Source organism: Bufo gargarizans, unplaced genomic scaffold (assembly GCF_014858855.1).
Source record: "Bufo gargarizans isolate SCDJY-AF-19 unplaced genomic scaffold, ASM1485885v1 original_scaffold_1615_pilon, whole genome shotgun sequence".
Taxonomy (NCBI): Eukaryota; Metazoa; Chordata; class Amphibia; order Anura; family Bufonidae; genus Bufo; species Bufo gargarizans.
In genome coordinates this window covers 37,582-63,688 of record NW_025334434.1, presented here as the reverse complement: position 1 = coordinate 63,688, position 26,107 = coordinate 37,582, and the positions used below count along the sequence as shown (strand labels likewise).

General features: G+C 49.3%; 1 protein-coding gene across 2 annotated transcripts in view; it reads left to right on the top strand.

The window, feature by feature from the left end:
* LOC122923432 (glycogen synthase kinase-3 beta) overlaps positions 1–26,107 on the top strand; it is a 72,419-nt gene that overhangs the window by 30,433 nt on the left and 15,879 nt on the right. For both annotated transcript variants that reach the window (XM_044274242.1, XM_044274243.1), the window contains exons 3-5: positions 3,664–3,747; positions 7,643–7,753; positions 9,354–9,484. In XM_044274242.1, the coding sequence (XP_044130177.1) occupies positions 3,664–3,747; positions 7,643–7,753; positions 9,354–9,484 (326 nt within the window). The remainder of the gene's footprint in view (positions 1–3,663; positions 3,748–7,642; positions 7,754–9,353; positions 9,485–26,107) is intronic.

Genomic DNA, 26,107 nt, shown 5'->3' with positions numbered 1-26,107 from the left:
GCCCTCCCCTGATTGTCCTAAAGTGCAGCCATAAATCACGTGTCCGCTCTGCAACACGCCATGTCCTCCAGAGTGCAGCAGAGGTAGCGGAGGGATACCGAGGAGGTCGTGGAGACCTCGGGACGGGGGATACAGAGGAGCTAGTGGAGGGCTTGGGACATGGGGGGCTTACAGAGGAGGCAGTGGAACATCTCAGGATGGGGCATACAGAGGAGGCAGTGGAGGCCTCAGGATGGGGGGGATACAGAGGAGCTAGTGGAGGGCTTGGGACATGGGGGGCTTACAGAGGAGGCAGTGTAACATCTCAGGATGGGGCATACAGAGGAGGCAGTGGAGGCCTCAGGATGGGGGAGATACAGAGGAGGCAGTGGAGGCCTCAGGATGGGGGGGGATACAGAGGAGGTAGTGGAGGTCGCAGGATGGGGGGGATACAGAGGAGGTAGTGGAGGCCTCAGGATGGGGGGATACAGAGGAGGTAGTGGAGGTCGCAGGATGGGGGGGGGCTTACAGAGGAGGCAGTGGAACATCTCAGGATGGGGCATACAGAGGAGGTAGTGGAGGCCTCAGGATGGGGGGATACAGAGGAGGTAGTGGAGGCCTCAGGGTGGGGTGATACAGAGGAGGTAGTGGAGGTCGCAGGATGGTGGGGATACAGAGGAGGTAGTGGAGGTCGCAGGATGGGGGGGATACAGAGGAGGTAGTGGAGGATGTTGGCATGGGGATACATAGGAGGTAGTGGAGGATCTCAGGATGGGGGGGATACATAGGAGGTAGTGGAGGATCTCAGGATGGGGGGGATACAGAGGAGGTAGTGGAGGATGTTGGCATGGGGATACATAGGAGGTAGTGGAGGATCTCAGGATGGGGGGGATACATAGGAGGTAGTGGAGGATCTCAGGATGGGGGGGATACAGAGGAGGTAGTGGAGGATGTTGGCATGGGGATACAGAGGAGGTAGTGGAGGATCTCAGGGTGGGGGGGATACAGAGGAGGTAGTGGAGGATCTCAGGGTGGGGGGGATACAGAGGAGGTAGTGGAGGATCTCAGGGTGGGGGGGATACAGAGGAGGTAGTGGAGGATCTCAGGGTGGGGGGGATACAGAGGAGGTAGTGGAGGCCTCGGGTGGGGATACATAGGAGGTAGTGGAGGCCTCGGGTGGGGTACAGAGGAGGTAGTGGAGGCCTCGGGTGGGGTACAGAGGAGGTAGTGGAGGCCTCGGGGTGGGGATACAGAGGAGGTAGTGGAGGCCTCGGGGTGGGGTACAGAGGAGGTAGTGGAGGCCTCGGGGTGGGGTACTGAGGGTGTCCGTTGCAGAGTTACCCTCTGCCGGTGGTGCTGCCCTCCGCTGGGCCTTTGTATTTTTTGCTGTTACCCTTTATTACACCAGTAACTCTCCGCTCTCTGGGCGTGACCTGTGTGGTGCCCCCTTCCGTGGCCTCCATGCTACTACTCCCGCTCTGTGTGGTTCTCATTATCAGCTGCGAGGTGTCAGAGGTGAGGACTCTCCGTCACTTGGGGCAGCGCGTGGCTGATGGGGACCTTAGATTGGGAGCCCCATTGGGGACAGTGTGCGATATGTCACCGCTATACACGTGCGTACAATAAGAAGAAGAAGAATTCCCATCATTCTGTGTAGACGCGTCGGCGGAGCCGCGAGCGGACCTTCTATTCATGGCGGTTTCTGTTTTGAGGTTGGTTTAACGCCTTAAGGACCAGGCCATTTTTAGCAAATCTGACATGTCATATTCTACTTCATGTTTGGATCATTTTGTGAAGCCTAAGGCTACATTCACTCGTCCGCAATTTCGTTCTGCATTTGCGGCCCGGCTCCGGTAATGCGGACCTGCACTTCTGGGTCCGCATTTCCGTTCCCGAAAAAAAATAGAACATGTCCTATTCTTGTCCCCAATTGTGGACAAGACTAGGCATATTCTATTAGTGCCGGCGATGTGCGGTCCAAAAAATGCGGAACGCACATTGCCGTGTCCGTGTTTTGTGTATCTGCAAAACACGCTACGGACGTGTGAATGGAGCTTTAAAAGTTTAGAAGCAAATCTTGAAATTTTTCTGAAAATTTCCAAAACCCACTTTTTAGGGACCAGTTCAGGTCTGAAGTCACTTTGTGAGGCTCACATAATAGAAACCACCGAAAAATGACACTTTTAGAAACTACACCCCTCAAGGTATTCAAAACTGATTTTACAAACTTTCTTAACCCTTTAGGTGCTCTACAAGAATTTATGGAAAATAGAGATGAAATTTCAGAATTTCACTTTTTTGGCAGATTTTCCATTTTAATCCATTTTTTTCCCACTAATAAAGCAAGGGTTAACAGCCAAACAAAACTCAATATTTATTGCCTTGATTCTGTAGTTTACGACCACATATGGGGTGTTTCTGTAAACTGCTGTACGGGCACACGGCAGGGCGCAGAAGGAAAGGAACGCCATACGGTTATTGGAGGGCAGATTTCACTGGGATAATTTTAAGCTGCCATGTCACATTTGAAGACCCCCTGATGCACCCCTAGAGTAGAAACTCCAAAAATGACCCCATTTTGGAAACTACGGGATAGGGTGGAAGTTTTGTTGGTACTATTTTAGGGTACATATGATTTTTGGTTGCTCTATATTACCCTTTTTGTGAGGTAAGGTAACAAAACGGTTTTATTTTTTGTTATTTACAGTGTTCATCTGACAGGTTAGATCATGTGGTATTTTTATAGAGCAGGTTGTTACGGACGCGGCGATACCAAATATGACGTTAAGGAGTTAAGGTCCTATCATCGTTTTCAAATTAAATTGAGACCGGTTATGTAAAAACCTAAAAATGTGTTCATAATTATAAAGGGGATAAATAGTAAGTGATGGAGAATCCCTCGAAGATCTAGATAATCCCGCTCCACAGGCCCGCCCCGGCCAGATGATGGGAGGGTGCACACAGGCCGCACAGTGGAGGATGGGGGGAGTGTCGGGGAGGAGAATAGGAGTAGTGTTCACTGACCGCGCTGTGATGACATCATCGCCATGTGACCAGTTCCATCCATATGTTTCTGACATCATCACAGGTCCTTTATCCTACCAGCATCCAGGAGGTCTTATTGTGGTGATGCCTCATGGAGTCCAGACGCTGCTGTATGCCTGTATTAATGTGAGGCACATGGGGTTAATATTTTGGTACCTCTATGTGCCTCACATTAAGGTGTTATGGGGTTAATGTGGGGTATTTTTCGCCTGGTATTGAGTATCACAATACTGTTCTTGGTATCTCAGAATTCTGGTTTGGTGACCGTTAACCCTTGTATTGCCGGCTGTGTAGGGGCAGGGGGTTGGTGGGGCGATAATCCCTGTGGCCCCCCTATGCTCAGTAGGCCGGGCTCCTGACCACCAGTCAGTAGATTGCAGGGTGCTGGAGTCCTCTCCTTATTTCCCAGGGGCACTCGCCCATCTGTGACCTTTTGGGGGTCGCCGTGGACCGTTCTGGAAGCGGCCATATTGGTTGTGGCTTTCCCACACTACTGAATGGTGGAGAAGATTTACCGTTCAGGAGGGCGACCACCACTGTCTACCCTTCTCCACTTTTCGGATGAGGGTTTGTTGTACTCTTTTCCTGACACATTGTAACGCTTCAATGATGATTATGTTTTTTTCTTTCAAATTTCAGAACCGAGAACTGCAGATAATGAGGAAGCTGGACCACTGCAACATCGTGCGGCTGCGCTACTTCTTCTACTCCAGCGGAGAGAAGGTGAGGGGCGTTATGGGGTGTGTCGGCAGGTGGCCGAATTATGGGATGTAGGTGGGATGTACCCAATGTAGATGGGATGTGTTGGGTATTATGGGATACAGTGAGTATTATGGCAAGTATGTGGGATGTGTTGGGTATTATGGGATGTCGGCGGAACGTGCTAGGTATTATGGGATGTATATCTGACTTTGGATGCCAGTTTTAAAATGGTTTTCAATTGTATAATTGAAGTCCGAAGTTATTCATCAAAGTCTCTTGAGACTTCGGACATGACGAATTTCACCTCCCCGAAGCCCATACATTTTAGTGCTGTACAGACGGGTTTCCATACAGCATTCACACACAGTTTTGAATGAAGCGGCTTTGGATCTCTGATCTGTGCCCTGCCTCGCTCAACACTAATAATTATAATAAAAAAAGACTTGGAGGAGGTGGCGCGCTGCTCTACTGCTGGCCACTACCAAACATACAGGAGAACGCAGCACTACTCCCCTCCTATACCCAGGGACATCTCCTATCATGTAGACCTTCTCTTTCCCCTTCTCCTCCGTTTGACCCAGACCGCCATGACACATTCTGTCATCTGCGTCTGTTACACAGACAGGTTAGATTTCTCAATTTTTCCATCAACCTCCCCGTCCTGGTGTCCCAACATTGTCACCCTGCTGCCACCCCCAGTACTGTGCCCACTGTGCTCCACAATGCCCCCAAATACTATACTGCTGACAAAATAGTGACCCCAGTAGAAATGGTGTCCCTGTAATGCCCCAGCAATAATAATAAAACCCTCCATTGTGCTCCCAGTAATAGTGCCTGTATACCAGTGTCAGAGCCATGGATGCTTTTGTGTCTCAGGGCTGATGATTAGTTCTCCAGGTGAGCCCAATTAAAGGGACTAAGGCTACTTTCACGCTTGCTGCAGAGGATTCAGTCGCCGGAACTGCCTGCCGGATCCGTCAAAACGTATGCAAACTAATGGCATTTGTCAGACTTTTATCAGACAAATGCATTGGAATGCCGGATCCGTCTCTCCGGTGTCATCCGGAAAAACGGATCTGTCATTTATTTATTTTTTTTCACATTTTTTTGCGGTCCGAGCATGCGCAGACTGCAAAAACGGATCAGTTTTGCCGGAACAAACAGTTTTGCCGTAACAAACGGATCAGTTTTGCCGGTGTCGGATACAGCATTAATGCATTTCAATGGGAAAAAATGCCGGATGCGGCATTTTGGCAAGTGTTTCGGATTTTTTGGACGGAGCATGCTACGGTATTATCTCCGTCCTGATAAGGCAAAAAGACTGAACTGCAGACGTCCTGATCGGATCGCTCTCCATTTAGAATGCATTAGGATAAAACTGATCAGTTCTTTTCCGGTATTGAGCCCCTAGGACGGAACTCTATGCCGGAGAAGAATAACGCTGGTGTGAAAATGCCCTTAGGCCTCTAGGACACGATCGTTGTGCATCCGTTCCGTGCATTGGGGACCGCAATTTGCAATTTCAACTTGAATGGGTCCGTGATCTGTCCGCACCACAAATAAATAGTTCTATTTTCTCGTGAATGGCATTGGGGGACACAGCACCATGGGTACATGCCCAGATGACACTAGAAAAGTAAAGTGTTGGCTCCACCCAGATGGCTAGCCCCTCTGCACGGGCACTAAACTCACCAGTTGGTACTAAAGCAGTAGGAGCACCAAAATCCAGAGCGAAAAATGAAGCCATCATGTCCTAGACCAGAAAGAGGACCATTATCGAAGAGTCCCGCAAAATCTGAACGAAGAAAAAAAAACAACAAGGGTGGGATCTGCGTCCCCCAATGCATCCAACGAGAAAAAGATTTTACAGTAAGTACAAAAATTTATTTGCGGTGCGGAGGCACGGACAGAAACTGAAGCACTCCGTAATGCTTCTGTGGGGTTCCGTCCCGTGATTGCTGATCCGTTCAAGTGAATGGGTCCGCATCCATGATGCTGAGTACACTCGGGCCGGTGCCTGTCTATTGTGGTCCCGCTGTATGCGGGCCGCAATATGGCCACGGGCACCCAACATTCGTGTGCAAGAGGCCTTAAGAAGGATGTTCCACATTATTAAGCAGGCCACAGGTTTCCAGCAATATGGGAAAAGCGTCAAATAGTGCAATGCCTTGGACAAGGTATGAAATCATTGGATATTTCCCGAAAACTTGAGCGTGATCATCACACTGTGAAGAGATTGCGGCTGATTCAGAGCACAGGCGGCTGGAGCCTCGAGTCTGCGAACCTCAAGGCGTACGATCCTCCAGAGGCTGCAGTTGTGCATAAACCTACGATTCGGCCACCCCCAACCAGCAGTCACAAGGAGACCGGTCACGGTGGGCCGAGACACGCATGAAGACCTGTTTACTGATGAGGGCTGTGCAACCCTGCGTCTTCCAGATGGATGGAGTAGTAGATGGTTGGTGGAAGGCCACCATTTTCCAACAAGGCTGCAACGTCAGCAAGGAAGTGGTGGAGTCATGGGGAGAGAGCCCATAGGTCCCTTTAGGGTCCCTGAAGGTGCGGAAATGACATCATGTAGAATTTCTGAATGACCACTGTCTTCCATGATACAAAAAGAAGAACCTGAAGCAAATTCCTCTTGATGCTGACAATGCCCCAACTCAGGCTCCACAGAAGACCTCCGAGTCATGGGCTGCTATGGGCGTAGAAGGAGAGAAGCTCATTATGTGGCCACCATCCTCCCTTGACCTCAACCCTATGGAAAACCTATGGAGTCTCCTCGAGCAAAAGATCTATGAGGTGGGAGGCAGTGGACATCTGGGAGGCTATTCTGAGATCCTGCAAAGAACGCTGCGAGCAGAAACTCTCCAAAATCTGAATGGATGCGAGAATAGTGAAGGTGACATCGGAGGAGGCGTCCTACGTGACCATGTAACTTGGCCTGATAAGGTGTTTGTGATTGAAATGGCTTCTGATTTCACTAAATGTGATCGCCCAGCGCTGCAACTTCAACCAATGACCACTTTCCGTTCTTTACAACCTATAAAAGGTTTGCAGAATAATTTGGAACAGCGCATTTCGAGTCTTTTAGTTTGTGAAAAAGTATCCTGTTCTCATTGGGAGGTTTTAAAAAAAAAGAATTGATGTCTTGAAAATTATCGACCATTTAGGGAAATCAGAGAAAAATATAATTTGCATAATAATTTGGAACATGTGTAGTGTCCGCAGACATAATGTCCTGTAATAGAAATGCCCCTACTTTACCCCCCAGGATAAATGCCATTATTAATGTCCCCTATAGTGCCCCCAGTAATAAATCCTGCTATACTAGTGTCCCAGTATTAAAATGCCTCCAGTAAGGCCCAATATAGTACCCACATATTGAAAAAATCCCCCAGTAATGCCCCCTATAGGGCCTCGGTAATAAAACTCCCCAGTGCCACCAGTAATGATTTTTATTCCCCTAGAGTGCCCCATTAATGCTGCTAATTATATCCCCACAGTGCTCCTCTGGTAGCAGTGTCTCCCCTCCGGTGGCAGTGTTCTCCACTGTGCCCCACCCCTCTTTGGTGGCAGTTCTCCACTGTGCCCCACCCCTCTTTGGTGGCAGTGTTCTCCACTGTGCCCCACCCCTCTTTGGTGGCAATCATGTCCTTTACACTCATGACGCTCCTCGTCGGTGGCACTAGGGGGTCAGCGGTCTTCCTTCTGGAGAGGCGGTAGTTTGCATCCTTTTTCCCATTGCCTGTGAGACTCGGTATGACAGCTCTGCTAGGAGCCAGTGCCTTCCAGTATAGTATTCCACATCTGCACTGGGAGTAAGCGCCAGATTACCAGCCTGTCTGGATTGTTAGATGCTGGATTACCAGCACTTGTTTTTTTTTATATAACCGTTTATTTCTTCCTTTTCTAGAAAGATGAGGTCTACCTGAATCTGGTGCTGGACTACGTTCCGGAGACGGTGTACAGAGTGGCCAGACACTATAGCCGAGCCAAGCAAGCCCTCCCCATAATTTACGTCAAGGTGATGTATACTGGCACGTTGCCCCGTCCTTCTGGCCCTGCCGAGCACACCGATGCCATAGTGCCACTCACTGAGTTATTAAACTTAAGGGGGTGTTGCAGGAATTCCATATTAAGGATTTATCCTTGGGACAGGTCATTGATGTCAGATTGGTGGGGTTCCTACACCTGGTACCCCTACTTTGGGTAGCTGCAGAGGGCCCGGTATGCTGTGTAGAAGCCACGAGCGGCAGTATATGCCGCGGACGGAGCCCTGCGCCTCCAGCTCTGCACCCCGTATAGTGTCCGGAGACAGTTGATGGGGGGTGCCAGGTGTCAGACCTAACCCACTTTGTATTGAGGACCCATAACCTGGAGACCCCTGTAATGATTGCAGCCGTTTAAAGGGAACCTGTCACCGGAATTTTGTGTATAGCGCTGAGGACATCGGTTGCTAGACGGCCGCTAGCACATCCGCAATATCCAGTCCCCATAGCTCTGTGTGCTTTTATTGTGTAAGAAAACCGATTTGATACATATGCAAATTAAACCGAGAGGAGTCCTGTACGTGAGAGGAGTCAGGGACAGGACTCATCTCACTGTAATTTGCATATGTATCAAATCGGTTTTCTTACTCCGTTTTTATCATATGCTAATGAGCCGTGCCAAGGGGCAGAGAGTTTGCTGCAAGTGCCCGGGCCCCCCTGCTTGGCAGCTGAAGGTATCTCCGTTGGTCCCATTTTCAGATGTGCCTGCATTGCTGAGAAAAACGATGTTTTATTATATGCAAATGAGCCTCTAGGAGCAACGGGGGCGTTACCATTACACCTAGAGGCTCAGCTCTCTCTGCACTTAGATTGACAGTTGCAGAGCGGGGCCTCTTGGTGTAATGGTAACGCCCCCGATGCTCCTAGAGGCTCATTTGCATATAATCTTCTTTCTTTTTTTTTTTTTTTTTTTTTTCTTCTGCAATGCGGACACCACAGATGTCCATGGGACCACCACAGATGTCTTCAGCTGCCGAGCGCCCATGGAACAGGTCAGCCGGTGTCAGAGGGACAAAACTGCTGACAGACGCTCTTTAATTCTTTTTGGAAAGCACGTGTGAAAATTGACATTTTTGTGCAAATTATGACTTGTTTATGTCAATAAACTGCCAAAAAGCTGTTGATAAAACCCCCTCTGTTTCAATTCAGCGTTGTTTTCCAGACACCTGCTTGCTTTCAGTGAACAGAGACATCATGGCCTCCTTCTCACAGCTGAGGGTTCTGTTTCTGGCCGTGAGCTAATCAGCGCTGACTCCAGACTGACACACTGTAACAAAGTTTGAGGACGACTTTAGTACCCCAGACGTTTTTAGCTTAAAGTGTGGTCTACGTCATAACATTGTAACACACCCTCCGCTGTGAGAAATGCTAAATTTAGCCAGGTATTCAAGTGTCTGGTCACATTCATTGACAGTAAACGGTGATCTTGAAAATGGTGGCGTTGAAACACGCACGATACTAGAAAGCTGTGAGTGTTTAGCTGCTCGGACCTAGAAGTCGGCCTCCTCTTTACATTTGGGGTGAGAGGCGCGCAGTTCTCCGCAGTCACGCTTGCCTGTTCTCTCGCCTCCACAGTTGTACATGTATCAGCTGTTCCGCAGTTTAGCCTACATCCATTCCTTTGGGATCTGCCATCGGGACATCAAGCCACAGAACCTGCTGCTGGACCCCGATACCGCCGTGCTGAAGCTTTGTGACTTTGGCAGGTAAGTTGCCCACCTCTCGTACACTTGTCTGCCTGTTCTGTGTTATGGCTGCCCCATGAGATGAGGATTTGATTGTGAGCTCCTGGGGACAGGGATGATGGTGGTTGTATTATTATATGTCATTACAGGGGCATGTGATTGTGAGCTGATGGGGGTTATATTAATATGTGTTATTATGGGGGCATGTAATTGTGAGCTCCTGGGGATGATGGTGGTTATATTACTATGTGTTATAGGGGCAAGTGATTGTGAGCTCCTGGGGACGGGGATGATGGTGGTTATATTACTATGTGTTGTTATAGTGACATGTGATTGTGAGCTCCTGGGGACGGGGATGATGTCTGCACCCAATTCTTCCAGAGCTATTAACTCTCCGGGGGAAGTTTCTCATATTATTTTAATTCCGTTTTCAAGACCTCTGCTTGCTGATCTTTATAAAGTGGTGAGAAATAGAAAGTCGGGAGTGTATTATGAAGTTTATTACACAATGCTGATGTATGTTGGGGGATGGGCCGGATGTATATTTGTGGTGCCCGTGTATATGAAAGGGGCTGTTATCCGCGCTGTGACTCGTACTGACAAATTCCCCAGACGCCGATCTGCTGCTTTCATTTTGACTCTGATGGTTTCACCACAAGAGTCACAAACCAGAAACCATCACAATCTGCCAGGAAGCACTGCCGGGTCATATAGGGGCTCTGCCTGTGCCCGTGGTATATAGGGGCTCTGCCTGTGCCCGTGGTATATAGGGGCTCTGCCTGTGCCCGTGGTATATAGGGGCTCTGCCTGTGCCCGTGGTATATAGGGGCTCTGCCTGTGCCCGTGGTATATAGGGGCTCTGCCTGTGCCCGTGGTATATAGGGGCTCTGCCTGTGCCCGTGGTATATAGGGGCTCTGCCTGTGCCCGTGGTATATAGGGGCTCTGCCTGTGCCCGTGGTATATAGGGGCTCTGCCTGTGCCCGTGGTATATAGGGGCTCTGCCTGTGCCCGTGGTATATAGGGGCTCTGCCTGTGCCCGTGGTATATAGGGGCTCTGCCTGTGCCCGTGGTATATAGGGGCTCTGCCTGTGCCCGTGGTATATAGGGGCTCGGCCTTTGCCTGGGTTATAGCAGGTTATACAGGGGCTCGGCCTTTGCCTGGGTTATAGCAGGTTATACAGGGGCTCGGCCTTTGCCTGGGTTATAGCAGGTTATACAGGGGCTCGGCCTTTGCCTGGGTTATAGCAGGTTATACAGGGGCTCGGCCTTTGCCCGGGTTACAGCAGGTTATACAGGGGCTCGGCCTTTGCCCGGGTTACAGCAGGTTATACAGGGGCTCGGCCTTTGCCCGGGTTACAGCAGGTTATACAGGGGCTCGGCCTGTGCCTGGGTTATGCAGGGGCTCGGCCTGTGCCTGGGTTATGCAGGGGCTCGGCCTGTGCCTGGGTTATGCAGGGGCTCGGCCTGTGCCTGGGTTATGCAGGGGCTCGGCCTGTGCCTGGGTTATGCAGGGGCTCGGCCTGTGCCTGGGTTATGCAGGGGCTCGGCCTGTGCCTGGGTTATGCAGGGGCTCGGCCTGTGCCTGGGTTATGCAGGGGCTCGGCCTGTGCCTGGGTTATGCAGGGGCTCGGCCTGTGCCTGGGTTATGCAGGGGCTCGGCCTGTGCCTGGGTTATGCAGGGGCTCGGCCTGTGCCTGGGTTATGCAGGGGCTCGGCCTGTGCCTGGGTTATGCAGGGGCTCGGCCTGTGCCTGGGTTATGCAGGGGCTCGGCCTGTGCCTGGGTTATGCAGGGGCTCGGCCTTTGCCTGGGTTATAGCAGGTTATGCAGGGGCTCGGCCTGTGCCTGGGTTATGCAGGGGCTCGGCCTGTGCCTGGGTTATGCAGGGGCTCGGCCTGTGCCTGGGTTATGCAGGGGCTCGGCCTGTGCCTGGGTTATGCAGGGCTCGGCCTGTGCCTGGGTTATGCAGGGGCTCGGCCTGTGCCTGGGTTATGCAGGGGCTCGGCCTGTGCCTGGGTTATGCAGGGGCTCGGCCTGTGCCTGGGTTATGCAGGGGCTCGGCCTGTGCCTGGGTTATGCAGGGGCTCGGCCTGTGCCTGGGTTATGCAGGGGCTCGGCCTTTGCCTGGGTATAGCAGGTTATGCAGGGGCTCGGCCTGTGCCTGGGTTATGCAGGGGCTCGGCCTGTGCCTGGGTTATGCAGGGGCTCGGCCTGTGCCTGGGTTATGCAGGGGCTCGGCCTGTGCCTGGGTTATGCAGGGGCTCGGCCTGTGCCTGGGTTATGCAGGGGCTCGGCCCTGTGCCTGGGTTATGCAGGGGCTCGGCCTGTGCCTGGGTTATGCAGGGGCTCGGCCTGTGCCTGGGTTATGCAGGGGCTCGGCCTGTGCCTGGGTTATGCAGGGGCTCGGCCTTTGCCTGGGTTATAGCAGGTTATGCAGGGGCTCGGCCTGTGCCTGGGTTATAGCAGGTTATGCAGGGGCTCGGCCTGTGCCTGGGTTATAGCAGGTTATGCAGGGGCTCGGCCTGTGCCTGGGTTATGCAGGGGCTCGGCCTGTGCCTGGGTTATGCAGGGGCTCGGCCTGTGCCTGGGTTATGCAGGGGCTCGGCCTGTGCCTGGGTTATGCAGGGGCTCGGCCTGTGTCTGGGTTATGCAGGGGCTCGGCCTTTGCCTGGGTTATAGCAGGTTATGCAGGGGCTCGGCCTGTGCCTGGGTTATGCAGGGGCTCGGCCTGTGCCTGGGTTATGCAGGGGCTCGGCCTGTGCCTGGGTTATGCAGGGGCTCGGCCTGTGCCTGGGTTATGCAGGGGCTCGGCCTGTGCCTGGGTTATGCAGGGGCTCGGCCTGTGCCTGGGTTATGCAGGGGCTCGGCCTGTGCCTGGGTTATGCAGGGGCTCGGCCTGTGCCTGGGTTATGCAGGGGCTCGGCCTGTGCCTGGGTTATGCAGGGGCTCGGCCTGTGCCTGGGTTATGCAGGGGCTCGGCCTGTGCCTGGGTTATGCAGGGGCTCGGCCTGTGCCTGGGTTATGCAGGGGCTCGGCCTGTGCCTGGGTTATGCAGGGGCTCGGCCTGTGCCTGGGTTATGCAGGGGCTCGCTGTGCCTGGGTTATGCAGGGGCTCGGCCTGTGCTGGTATGCAGGGGCTCGGCCTGTGCCTGGGTTATGCAGGGGCTCGGCCTGTGCCTGGGTTCTGCCAGGGGCTCGGCCTGTGCCTGGGTTATGCAGGGGCTCGGCCTGTGCCGGGTTATGCAGGGGCTCGCCTGTGCCTGGGTTATGCAGGGGGCTCGGCCTGTGCCGGGTTATAGCAGGTTATACAGGGGCTCGGCCTGTGCCGGGTTATGCAGGGGCTCGGCCTGTGCCTTTAAGGGTTATACAGGGGCTCGGCCTTTGCGGGTTATGCAGGGGCTCGGCCTTGCCGGGTTATAGCAGGTTTACAGGGCTCGGCCTGTGCCGTTTATGCAGGGGCTCGCCTGTGCCTGGGTTATGCAGGGGCTCGGCCTGTGCCTGGGTTATGCAGGGGCTCGGCCTGTGCCTGGGTTCTGCAGGGGATCGCCTGTGCCTGGTTATGCAGGGCATTCGGCCTGTGCCTGGGTTTTGCAGGCTCGGCCTGTGCCTGGTTATGCAGGGGCTCGGCCTTGCCTGGGTTATGCAGGGGCTCGGCCTGTGCCTGGGTTATGCAGGGGCTCGGCCTGTGCATGGGTTATGCAGGGGCTCGGCCTGTGCCTGGGTTATGCAGGGGCTCGGCCTGTGCCTGGGTTATGCAGGGGCTCGGCCTGTGCCTGGGTTATGCAGGGGCTCGGCCTGTGCCTGGGTTATGCAGGGGCTCGGCCTGTGCCTGGGTTATGCAGGGGCTCGGCCTGTGCCTGGGTTATGCAGGGGCTCGGCCTGTGCCTGGGTTATGCAGGGGCTCGGCCTGTGCCTGGGTTATGCAGGGGCTCGGCCTGTGCCTGGGTTATGCAGGGGCTCGGCCTGTGCCTGGGTTATGCAGGGGCTCGGCCTGTGCCTGGGTTATGCAGGGGCTCGGCCTGTGCCTGGGTTATGCAGGGGCTCGGCCTGTGCCTGGGTTATGCAGGGGCTCGGCCTGTGCCTGGGTTATGCAGGGGCTCGGCCTGTGCCTGGGTATGCAGGGCTCGGCCTGTGCCTGGGTTATGCAGGGGCTCGGCCTGTGCCTGGGTTATGCAGGGGCTCGGCCTTTGCCTGGGTTATGCAGGGCTCGGCCTGTGCCTGGGTTATGCAGGGGCTCGGCCTGTGCCTGGGTTATGCAGGGGCTCGGCCTGTGCCTGGGTTATGCCGGGGATCGGCCTGTGCCTGGGTATGCAGGGGCTCGGCCTGTGCCTGGGTTATGCAGGGGCTCGGCCTGTGCCTGGGTTATGCAGGGGCTCGGCCTGTGCCTGGGTTATGCAGGGGCTCGGCCTTTGCCTGGGTTATAGCAGGTTATGCAGGGGCTCGGCCTGTGCCTGGGTTATAGCAGGTTATGCAGGGGCTCGGCCTGTGCCTGGGTTATAGCAGGTTATACAGGGGCTCTGCCTGTGCCCGGGTTATAGCAGGTTATACAGGGGCTCTGCCTGTGCCCGGGTTATAGCAGGTTATACAGCGGCTCGGCCTGTGCCTGGGTTATGCAGGGGCTCTGCCTGTGCCCGTGTTATAGCAGGTTATACAGGGGCTCGGCCTGTGCCTAGGTTATGCAGGGGCTCGGCCTGTGCCCGGGTTATAGCAGGTTATACAGGGGCTCGGCCTGTGCCTGGGTTATGCAGGGGCTCGGCCTGTGCCCGGGTTATAGCAGGTTATACAGGGGCTCAGCCTGTGCCTGGGTTATATGGTTCCAGGGGTTATATACAGGATGACATGTGACCGGTATGTATAGATATATGTATATACTCATACACTCATTGACCAAAACAATCCCGCCCTCAGATAAAAATGTTGGATTGCTGCAGTTATCTCTCCGGCTGATATGCAAGTTATTACAGGTCTGGTCGGATTAGACGCTGGATCTTGCCACAAGAGGGCGTAAAAGTGCTTTCCCATCTGCTGAGATGGGGTGCATCACTGGGTGCTCCACACCGGTCTCTGCTCGGACTGATTTTAGGCACTTAGCAGGAGGAAATTTGGTGTCATGGCGCCCATTACATGTCCTGCCATTGACAGTCGCCTTCACCTTCATTTGCAGTCATGTTGTGAACCAGAAACCTGGACCTCTACAGACAGGAACCGTATCGTCTTTAGCAATGAATCCAGGTTCTGTTTAATGACTGTTGGGTTGGAGCATGGAGGCCTTGTGGTGAGCGCTTCAATCCTAGGCTAGAGGTCTTATCTCATCCTGTATCCAGGCTAGAGGTCGTATCTCATCTTGTATCCAGGCTACAGGTCGTATCTCATCTTGTATCCAGGCTACAGGTCGTATCTCATCCTGTATCCGGGCTAGAGGTCGTATCTCATCCTGTATCCGGGCTAGAGGCTGTATCTCATCCTGTATCCGGGCTGGAGGCCGCATCTCCTCTTGTGTCCGGGCTGGAGGCCGCATCTCCTCTTGTGTCCGGGCTGGAGGCCTCATCTCCTCTTGTGTCCGGGCTGGAGGCCTCATCTCCTCTTGTGTCCGGGCTGGAGGCCTCATCTCCTCTTGTGTCCGGGCTGGAGGCCTCATCTCCTCTTGTGTCCGGGCTGGAGGCCTCATCTCCTCTTGTGTCCGGGCTGGAGGCCTCATCTCCTCTTGTGTCCGGGCTGGAGGCCGCATCTCCTCTTGTGTCCGGGCTGGAGGCCGCATCTCCTCTTGTGTCCGGGCTGGAGGCCGCATCTCCTCTTGTGTCCGGGCTGGAGGCCGCATCTCCTCTTGTGTCCGGGCTGGAGGCCGCATCTCCTCTTGTGTCCGGGCTGGAGTCTCCTCTAATATAATCTCTTCCATTTGTCATCATCACAGAGAAACCTTCATCCCAACAACTCCTTCCTAGGGCCAGATATTTTTTATATATATTTCTCTAGCGGTACTGTGTATGTAGTGGTACTGCACGTGTGTGTGTATATATATAGCGGTACTGTGTACAGTCGTGGCCAAAAGTTTTGAGAATGACACAAATATTAGTTTTCACAGAGTTTGCTGCTAAACTGCTTTTAGATCTTTGTCTCAGGTGTTTCTGTGATGTAGTGAAATATAATTACACGCACTTCATACGTTTCAGAGGCTTTTATCGACAATTACATGACATTTATGCAGAGTCAGTATTTGCAGTGTTGGCCCTTCTTTTTCAGGACCTCTGCAATCCGACTGGGCATGCTCTCCATCACCTTCTGGGCCAATTCCTGACTGATAGCAGCTCATTCTTTCATCATCACTTCTTGAAGTTTGTCAGAATTAGTGGGTTTTTGTTTGTCCACCCGCCTCTTGAGGATTGACCACAAGTTCTCAATGGGATTAAGATCTGGGGAGTTTCCAGGCCATGGACCCAAAATGTCAACGTTTTGGTCCCCGAGCCACTTAGTTATCACTTTTGCCTTATGGCACGGGGCTCCATCGTGCTGGAAAATGCATTGTTCTTCACCAAACTGTTGGATTGTTGGAAGAAGTTGCTGTTGGAGGGTGTTTTGGTGCCATTCTATATTCATGGCTGTGTTTTGGGGCAGAATTGTGAGTGATCCCACTCCCTTGGATGAGAAGCAACCCCACACATGAATGGTCTCAGGATGCTTTACTGTTGGCATGACACAGGACTGATGGCAGCGCTCACCTTTTCTTCTCCGGACAAGCCTTTCTCCTGATGCCCCAAACAATCGGAAAGAGGCTTCATCGGAGAATATGACTTTGCCCCAGTCCTCAGCAGTCCAGTCACCATATTTTCTGCAGAAGATCAATCTGTCCCTGATGGTTTTTTGGAGAGAAGTGGCTTCTTTGCTGCCCTTCTTGACACCAGGCCATCTTCCAAAAAGTCTTCTCCTCACTGTGCGTGCAGATGCGCTCACACCTGCCTGCTGCCATTCCTGAGCAAGCGCTGCACTGGTGGCACTCCGATCCCGCAGCTGAATCCTCTTTAGGAGACCATCCTGGCGCTTGCTGGACTTTCTTGGACGCCCTGAAGCCTTCTTAACAAGAATTGAACCTCTTTCCTTGAAGTTCTTGATGATCCTATAAATTGTTGATTGAGGTGCAATCTTAGTAGCCACAATATCCTTGCCTGTGAAGACATTTTTATGCAGCGCAATGATGGCCGCACGCGTTTCTTTGCAGGTCACCATGGTTAACAATGGAAGAACAATGATTTCAAGCATCACCCTCCTTTTAACAGGTCAAGTCTGCCATTTTACCCCAATCAGCCTGACATAATGATCTCCAGCCTTGTGCTCGTCAACATTCTCACCTGAGTAACAAGACGATTACTGAAATGATCTCAGCAGGTCCTTTAATGACAGCAATGAAATGCAGTGGAAAGGTTTTTTGGGATTAAGTTAATTTTCATGGCAAAGAAGGACGATGCAATTCATCTGATCATCTTCATAACATTCTGGAGTAGATGCAAATTGCTATTATAAAAACTTAAGCAGCAACTTTTCAAATTTCCAATATTTATCTAATTCTCAACTTTTGGCCACGACTGTATGTTGCGGTACTGCACGTGTGTGTATGTATGTATGTATATGTATGTGTATATGTATATATATATATATATATATATATATATATATATATATATATATATATATATATATATATATATATATATATAGTACAGACCAAAAGTTTGGACACACCTTCTCATTCAAAGAGTTTTCTGTATTTTCATGACTGACAATTGTAGATTCGCACTGAAGGCATCAAAACTATGAATTATCACATGTGGAATTATATACATAACAAAAAAGTGTGAAACAACTGAAAATATGTCATATTCTAGGTTCATCAAAGTAGCCACCTTTTGCTTTGATTACTGCTTTGCACACTCTTGGCATTCTCTTGATGAGCTTCTAGAGGTAGTCACCTGAAATGGTCTTCACTTCACAACCTGTCAGGTTTAATAAGTGGGATTTCTTGCCTTATAAATGGGGTTGGGACCATCAGTTGCGTTGTGGAGAAGTCAGGTGGATGCACAGCTGATAGTCCTACTGAATAGACTGTTAGAATTTGTATTATGACAAGAAAAAAGCAGCTAAGTAAAGAAAAACGAGTGGCCATCATTACTTTAAGAAATGAAGATCAGTCAGTCCGAAAAATTGGGAAAACTTTGAAAGTGTCTCCAAGTGCAGTCACAAAAACCATCAAGCGCTACAAAGAAACTGGCTCACATGCGGACCGCCCCAGGAAAGGAAGACCAAGAGTCACCTCTGCTGCGGAGGAGAAGTTCATCCGAGTCACCAGCCTCAGAAATCGCAGGTTAACAGCAGCTCAGATTAGAGACCAGGTCAATGCCACACAGAGGTCTAGCAGCAGACACATCTCTAGAACAACTGGTAAGAGGAGACTGTGTGAATCAGGCCTTCATGGTAGAAGATCTGCTAGGAAACCACTGCTAAGGACAGGCAACAAGCAGAAGAGACTTGTTTGGGCTAAAGAACACAAGGAATGGACATTAGACCAGTGGAAATCTGTGCTTTGGTCTGATGAGTCCAAATTTGAGATCTTTGGTTCCAACCACCGTGTCTTTGTGCGACGCAGAAAAGGTGAACGGATGGACTCTACATGCCGGGTTCCCACCGTGAAGCATGGAGGAGGAGGTGTGATGGTGTGGGGGGGCTTTGCTGGTGACACTGTTGGGGATTTATTCAAAATTGAAGGCATACTGAACCAGCATGGCTACCACAGCATCTGGCAGCGGCATGCTATTCCATCCGGTTTGCCTTTAGTTGGACCATCACTTATTTTTCAACAGGACAATGACCCCAAACACATTTCCAGGCTGTGTAAGGGCTATTTGACCATGAAGGAGAGTGATGGGGTGCTGCGCCAGATGACCTGGCCTCCACAGTCACCGGACCTGAACCCAATCGAGATGGTTTGGGGTGAGCTGGACCGCAGAGTGAAGGCAGAAGGGCCAACAAGTGCTAAGCATCTCTGGGAACTCCTTCAAGACTGTTGGAAGACCATTTCAGGTGACTACCTCCTGGAGCTCATCAAGAGAATGCCAAGAGTGTGCAAAGCAGTAATCAAAGCAAAAGGTGGCTACTCTGAAGAACCTAGAATATGACATATTTTCAGTTGTTTCACACTTTTTTGTTATGTATATAATTCCACATGTGATAATTCATAGTTTTGATGCCTTCAGTGTGAATCTACAATTGTCATAGTCATGAAAATAAAGAAAACTCTTTGAATGAGAAGGTGTGTCCAGACTTTTGGTCTGTACTGTATGTGTGTGTGTATATGTGTGTATATATATATATGTATATATATATCCATAACAAAGGTCAGGCAGCACTCCTTAATATGCAGCTGAAGCTGTAGCGGTGCCCGCAGTGATCCCTCGATCCAGGACCAGTAATGTAGCACAAAAAAATCTGCGGCACTCCTTAAAGTAGAAAAAATGTGCAATTTATTCACACATGTCAGCAAAGACAACGTTTCGGTTCTCTCACAGAACCTTTTTCAAGTCAAGTGAACATATAAAGTGCATATGTGCATATATAAATACATCATCACATGGTGACTAATTAATTCAACAGCCAATGCAATAGCAGTGCACTCCCCTTAGGGGTAAGCTACAATTCATGTGGTCAATTCCAAATGTTAACATGGATACCAATCTATCCTAAATGCATGTAGGTGAGATTTCAAAAAACATATAATTCATTGAAATCCTCATCAATGCGTGCAGGTGCATATCATAAGGTGAACAGTGCAGTTAAAATCATGACTGTAGTACCTTCTCAGAGCAAGTTTATGGAGAGAAATATGGGACAGGGCGTCTTCACTTGTATGGAGGCTCACGCCACTCTTCCGCGTCTGCTACTCCCCACTGCGCATGTGTCAATCCTTCTTCCCTCGTGCCGCCATTCATAGCCACCCTGCGTCACGTATGGGCGGAGCCCCATATGGTGACGCTCGATCGGCCGCGTCAGCACCATCCCCGCACGCGCTGCGTGCGATATTGAGCTGCGCCAGTCGCACCGAGCCCCATCACTGGTCTGTAGCCGCCATTTTAAGTTAGGGCACTCATCTGGGCAAAATATTACACCTCTGTTTTTCCATAGTTCTTCTCCAAACTTATAATCCGATGTGGACCACAGTCAGAATAACAATTTAAACAATGCCTACAAGCAATTAAGCCATATGTTTAACATGAACATGTCCGTAGCTTCTATTAATTCACTATATACAGTATGCAATGTACATCAAATCACAGGACTGCGAACATGAGATTAACTGACCATTTCTCCTGTTACCCTAAATTCAACGTTTAACCCTTTTGGTTTCAAAGTATCTAACCGAAAGATCCACCTGAGCTCGGTTTTCTTTAATATATTTAAACGATCCCCTCCTCTCACCAAAGGTTTAACGTGGTCAATGACCATAAATCTCAAGTCACTCTCCCTGTGATTTTTTTCCACAAAATGTTTCGATACAGGCAAATCAGTTCTTTTACTCCTGATGGACACGGGAGAGATCTTTAACATAAGGCATTATCTCACCTGTGACTCGTCATGGGTGATATATGTACTATGGTGTCCTTGCAAAAAGCTATATGTCGGTGAAACGACATGTGATTTAAAGACCAGGTTGAATAACCATAGACAGTCCATCAGGAGTAAAAGAACTGATTTGCCTGTATCGAAACATTTTGTGGAAAAAAATCACAGGGAGAGTGACTTGAGATTTATGGTCATTGACCACGTTAAACCTTTGGTGAGAGGAGGGGATCGTTTAAATATATTAAAGAAAACCGAGCTCAGGTGGATCTTTCGGTTAGATACTTTGAAACCAAAAGGGTTAAACGTTGAATTTAGGGTAACAGGAGAAATGGTCAGTTAATCTCATGTTCGCAGTCCTGTGATTTGATGTACATTGCATACTGTATATAGTGAATTAATAGAAGCTACGGATATGTTCATGTTAAACATATGGCTTAATTGCTTGTAGGCATTGTTTAAATTGTTATTCTGACTGTGGTCCACATCGGATTATAAGTTTGGAGAAGAACTATGGAAAAACAGAGGTGTAATATTTTGCCCAGATGAGTGCCCTAACTTAAAATGGCGGCTACAGACCAGTGATGGGGCTCGGTGCGACTGGCGCAGCTCAATATCGCACGCAGCGCGTGCGGGGATGGTGCTGACGCGGCCGATCGAGCGTCACCATATGGGGCTCCGCCCATACGTGACGCAGGGTGGCTATGAATGGCGGCACGAGGGAAGAAGGATTGACACATGCGCAGTGGGGAGTAGCAGACGCGGAAGAGTGGCGTGAGCCTCCATACAAGTGAAGACGCCCTGTCCCATATTTCTCTCCATAAACTTGCTCTGAGAAGGTACTACAGTCATGATTTTAACTGCACTGTTCACCTTATGATATGCACCTGCACGCATTGATGAGGATTTCAATGAATTATATGTTTTTTGAAATCTCACCTACATGCATTTAGGATAGATTGGTATCCATGTTAACATTTGGAATTGACCACATGAGTTGTAGCTTACCCCTAAGGGGAGTGCACTGCTATTGCATTGGCTGTTGAATTAATTAGTCACCATGTGATGATGTATTTATATATGCACATATGCACTTTATATGTTCACTTGACTTGAAAAAGGTTCTGTGAGAGAACCGAAACGTTGTCTTTGCTGACATGTGTGAATAAATTGCACATTTTTTCTACTTTAAGGAGTGCCGCAGATTTTTTTGTGATATATATATATATATATATATATATATATATATATATATATATATATATATATATATATATATATATATATATATATATATATATATATATTCGAAAAAATAGGACTGCACTCCAGATATTGATGAAAAAATCAAGTGGTTTTATTCACCCATGTTATGGCAAATCATGCGACGTTTCAGCTCGCAAGAGCTGAAACGTCGCATGATTTGCCATAACATGGGTGAATAAAACCACTTGATTTTTTCATCAATATCTGGAGTGCAGTCCTATTTTTTCGATTATACTATTGGGGACTGCCGTCATCCCCCTTGGATTTTGCACCCACTCTTCAGGCTGGTGCTCCCGCTGGACTTTCTTTTTCTATATATATATATAGTGGTACTGCATGTGTGTGTGTGTGTGTATATATATATATATATATATATATATATATATATATATATATATATATTACTGTGTATGTAGTGGTACTGCACATGTGTGTGTGTGTGTGTGTATATAGCGGTACTGTGTATGTAGTGTACGTGTGTGTATATATAGCGGTACTGTGTATGTAGTGTACATGTGTGTGTATATATAGCGGTACTGTGTATGTAGTGTACGTGTGTGTATATATAGCGGTACTGTGTATGTAGTGTACGTGTGTGTGTATATATAGCGGTACTGTGTATATAGTGGTAGTGTATATAGCTGTACTGTGTATATAGTGGTAGTGTATATAGCTGTACTGTGTATGTAGTGGTACTGCACGTGTGTGTGTGTATATATATATAGCGGTACTTTGTATGTAGTGTACGTGTGTGTGTGTGTATATATATATCGGTACTGTGTATGTAGTGGTACTGCACATGTGTGTGTGTGTGTATATAGCGGTACTGTGTATGTAGTGTACGTGTGTGTATATATAGCGGTACTGTGTATGTAGTGTACGTGTGTGTATATATAGCGGTACTGTGTATATAGCTGTACTGTGTATGTAGTGTACGTGTGTGTGTGTATATATAGCGGTACTGTGTATATAGTGGTAGTGTACGTGTGTGTGTATATATAGCGGTACTGTGTATATAGTGGTAGTGTATATAGCTGTACTGTGTATGTAGTGTACGTGTGTATATAGCGGTATTGTGTATGTAGTGGTACTGCACGTGTGTGTGTGTATATATATATAAATATAAATAGCTGTACTGTGTATGTAGTGTACGTGTGTGTATATATAGCGTTACTGTGTATGTAGTGTACGTGTGTGTATATATAGCGGTACTGTGTATATAGCTGTACTGTGTATGTAGTGTACGTGTGTGTGTGTGTGTGTATATATAGCGGTATTGTGTATGTAGTGGTACTGCACGTGTGTGTGTGTGTGTGTGTGTGTGTGTGTGTGTGTGTATATATATATATATATAAATAAATAGCGGTACTGAAATTGAAACACCAAGAAGGAAAAAGTTGTGAAATCACGGGATCGGTAGACATGTTAATTATCTGCAAATGATAAAAAAAAATGGAAACAAAACATCTGAATGTATTCAGTAGTGAGTATGAGGCCACACATGGAAACCTACGCACTTTGACGCCTTGGCAGCTATTAATGGTCGCCTGAGGCATGTACTGCCGCACTGAATGCACTTGGGCACACAAATCATCAAGATCTGCTGCTGGCAGTTCCCTTTGTAATTGCCGCCTAGGGATGTCCCAGATGTGCTTGATGGCAGACAAGTCCGGAGACGCGGCAGGCCATGGTAGTGCAGCGCCCCAGACCACGCAGGCTGCCACAGCACGAGCAACATCTGCCACTTATTTGCCCAAGCCTCCAATCTATCCATATTCATCTGTAGTTGTATACTGTCCTCTGTAGTATATATATGCTGTATACTGTCCTCTGTAGTGTATATATACAGTATACTGTCCTCTGTAGTGTGTGTGTATGTGTATGTATATAATATATAATATATATATATATATATATATATATATATATAAACTATGCAAGCCTTCTACAAGATAATTAATAAATATATTGAAGAGAATAGGGCCCAATACTGACCCCTGAGGTACTCCAGTACTGACCCCTGAGGTACCCCACTAGTGACAGTGACCCCTCCAGTACTGACCCCTGAGGTACCCCACTAGTGACAGTGACCCCTCCAGTACTGACCCCTGAGGTACCCCACTAGTGACAGTGACCCCCCCCCCCAGTACTGACCCCTGAGGTACCCCACTAATGACAGTGACCCCTCCAGTACTGACCCCTGTGGTACCCCACTTGTGACAGTGACCCCTCCAGTACTGACCCCTGAGGTACCCCACTAGTGACAGTGACCCCTCCAGTACTGACCCCTGAGGTACCCCACTAGTGACAGTGACCCCCCCCCAGTACTGACCCCTGAGGTACCCCACTAGTGACAGTGACCCCTCCAGTACTGACCCTGAGGTACCCCACTAGTGACAGTGACCCCCCCCAGTACTGACCCCTGAGGTACCCCACTAGTGACAGTGACCCCCCCCCAGTACTGACCCCTGAGGTACCCCACTAGTGACACTGACCCCTCCAGTACTGACCCCTGAGGTACCCCACTAGTGACGGTGACCCCCCCCCCCAGTACTAACCCCTGAGGTACCCCACTAGTGACAGTGACCCCTCCAGTACTGACCCCTGAGGTACTCCACTAGTGACAGTGACCCAATCTGAGTGTGTACCATTAATACCCACCCTCTGTTTTCTATCCCTCAGCCAGTTACTTACCCACTTACAGACGTTTTCTCCCAGTCCGAGCATTCTCATTTTATATACTAACCTTCTATGTGGTTCAGTGTCGAATGCTTTGGAGAAGTCCAGATACACGACATCCATTGATTCGCCGCTGTCAAGTCTACAACTTACCTCCTCATAGAAACTGATTAAATTAGTTTGACATGACCGATCCCTCATGAGGCCATGCTGATATGGCGGTATTTGCTTATTTTCATTGAGGTGCTCCAAGATAGCCTCTCTCAGAAAACCTTCAAACAGTTTACCCACAACAGATGTTACACTTACCGGCCTATAGTTTCCAGGCTTTGTTTTTGGACCCTTTTTGAATATTGGCACCACATTTGCTATGCGCCAATCCTGTGGGACATTCCCTGTCAGTATAGAGTCTGCAAATATCAGAAATAAGGGTCTGGCTATGACATCACTTAATACCCTTAGGATACGGGGGTGTATGCCATCTGGTCCCGGCGATTTGTCTATTTTAATCTTTTCAAGTCGATGTTGTACTTCTTCCTGGGTCAGACAGGGCACTTTTATTGGTGAATTTACTTTTACATTCTGTATTTCATCTGACAATTTATTTTCCTCAGTGAATACATTGGAGAAATTTTTTTTTTACAGCTTTGCTTTCTCCTCGTCGCTCTCTGCGACTCCCCCCTCATCACTCTGTAGAGGCCGACACCTTCAGATTTATACTTTTTACCATTTATATAATTGAAAAACATTTTAGGGTTAGTTTTACTCTCTTTCGTAATTAATCTCTCGTCTAGTTTGGCCGCTTTTATTTGTTTTTTACATATTCTATTTTTTTCCTTATAGTTTTTCAGTGTTTCCTCGCTCCCTCCTGTTTTAGTGATTTAAATGCTTTTCTTTTTCACATTTATTGCTTTCTTTACAGTTCTATTTATCCACATTGGTTTCTTCTTGTTTCCTCACCTTTTATTCCTGTTGAAAAATGTCCGTATCACTGGCTCAACAACTAAATCAAAGTAACACTGAGCTGTCCAGCTACTGTACATTATACCACCCGCACCATAATCCCGGGAGTAGGGCCGGTGTGGCATTCCCTTGTGAAGGCCTCTTCATGGTGTTGCCCACGTGGTCTCCAGCCATCACTGTGTCAGAGAGGCCTCCATTGCTGTCTTGCTGTGCACCATGATGGCCTTTGATAGCGGTGGTGTGAGGTCAGTGGACTCCTATAGCTGGACCTCTGGCTCGTAGGCCAGTGGTGCACTTTGTGTAGACGCGGTTTGCCGCCCTCGGCTGTTTCTCTTGCAGTACAGACTGGATCATCACTGCTACATTCTCCTAATCAGACGATCCGTCCGCGCAGAGGTTTTCCTCTCTGTACCTCTTGCTGTCGTTCTCCCTAACACTGGGGCACAAAGTTGAACGGCACTGATATCTTGGCCTCGGCGCATAGTGATCTGCTGGAGTGATAAACCAAGGTCTTCCTCGATTTGCACAACCTTACAGCTTCTTCTCGCTGCTGGAATTTTAATATACATACAGTACTCACAAAAAGGCTTTCAGGTGAAATTTATGGAAAACTTAACCAGTTCCGGCTAAAGTCGGGCATTAAGTAGAAGCAGCGATGGTGATCTCCTCATCTCGGACAATTTACTGACACAGAAGCCGACCACAGTGCTGGGTACACTGCCACAAAATGTCTGTGTCTCAATGACTTGCCCTGTGGCCTTGAGCATCAATTCCAGCCTGACGACGTCTCCTGTTGTTCACAAGTCACCTATTGTCCGCTGAGGCATGGTATCCTACTCTTCTTGAAGGGCGGCCCTCAGGTCATGGAGGTTCTGGGGTACAGTTACAAGCCTCTACACGGGGCCTCAGCTGATCCTAGAGGTTTTCAATGGGATTCAGGTCTGGAGAAAGTGCAGGCCGCTCCATGTGAGGTCCCCCGTCTCCAGCAGCTGTTCCCTAATGATGGGACCTCGATGAGCTGGAGCATTGTCCTCCATGAAGATGACATTAGGCCGGTGTTGTTCCTGCAGAGGCACAATGACTGGATTACTGATGTTCTTCAGGTGGTCTGGGCGGTCACTGGACCCTTCACAG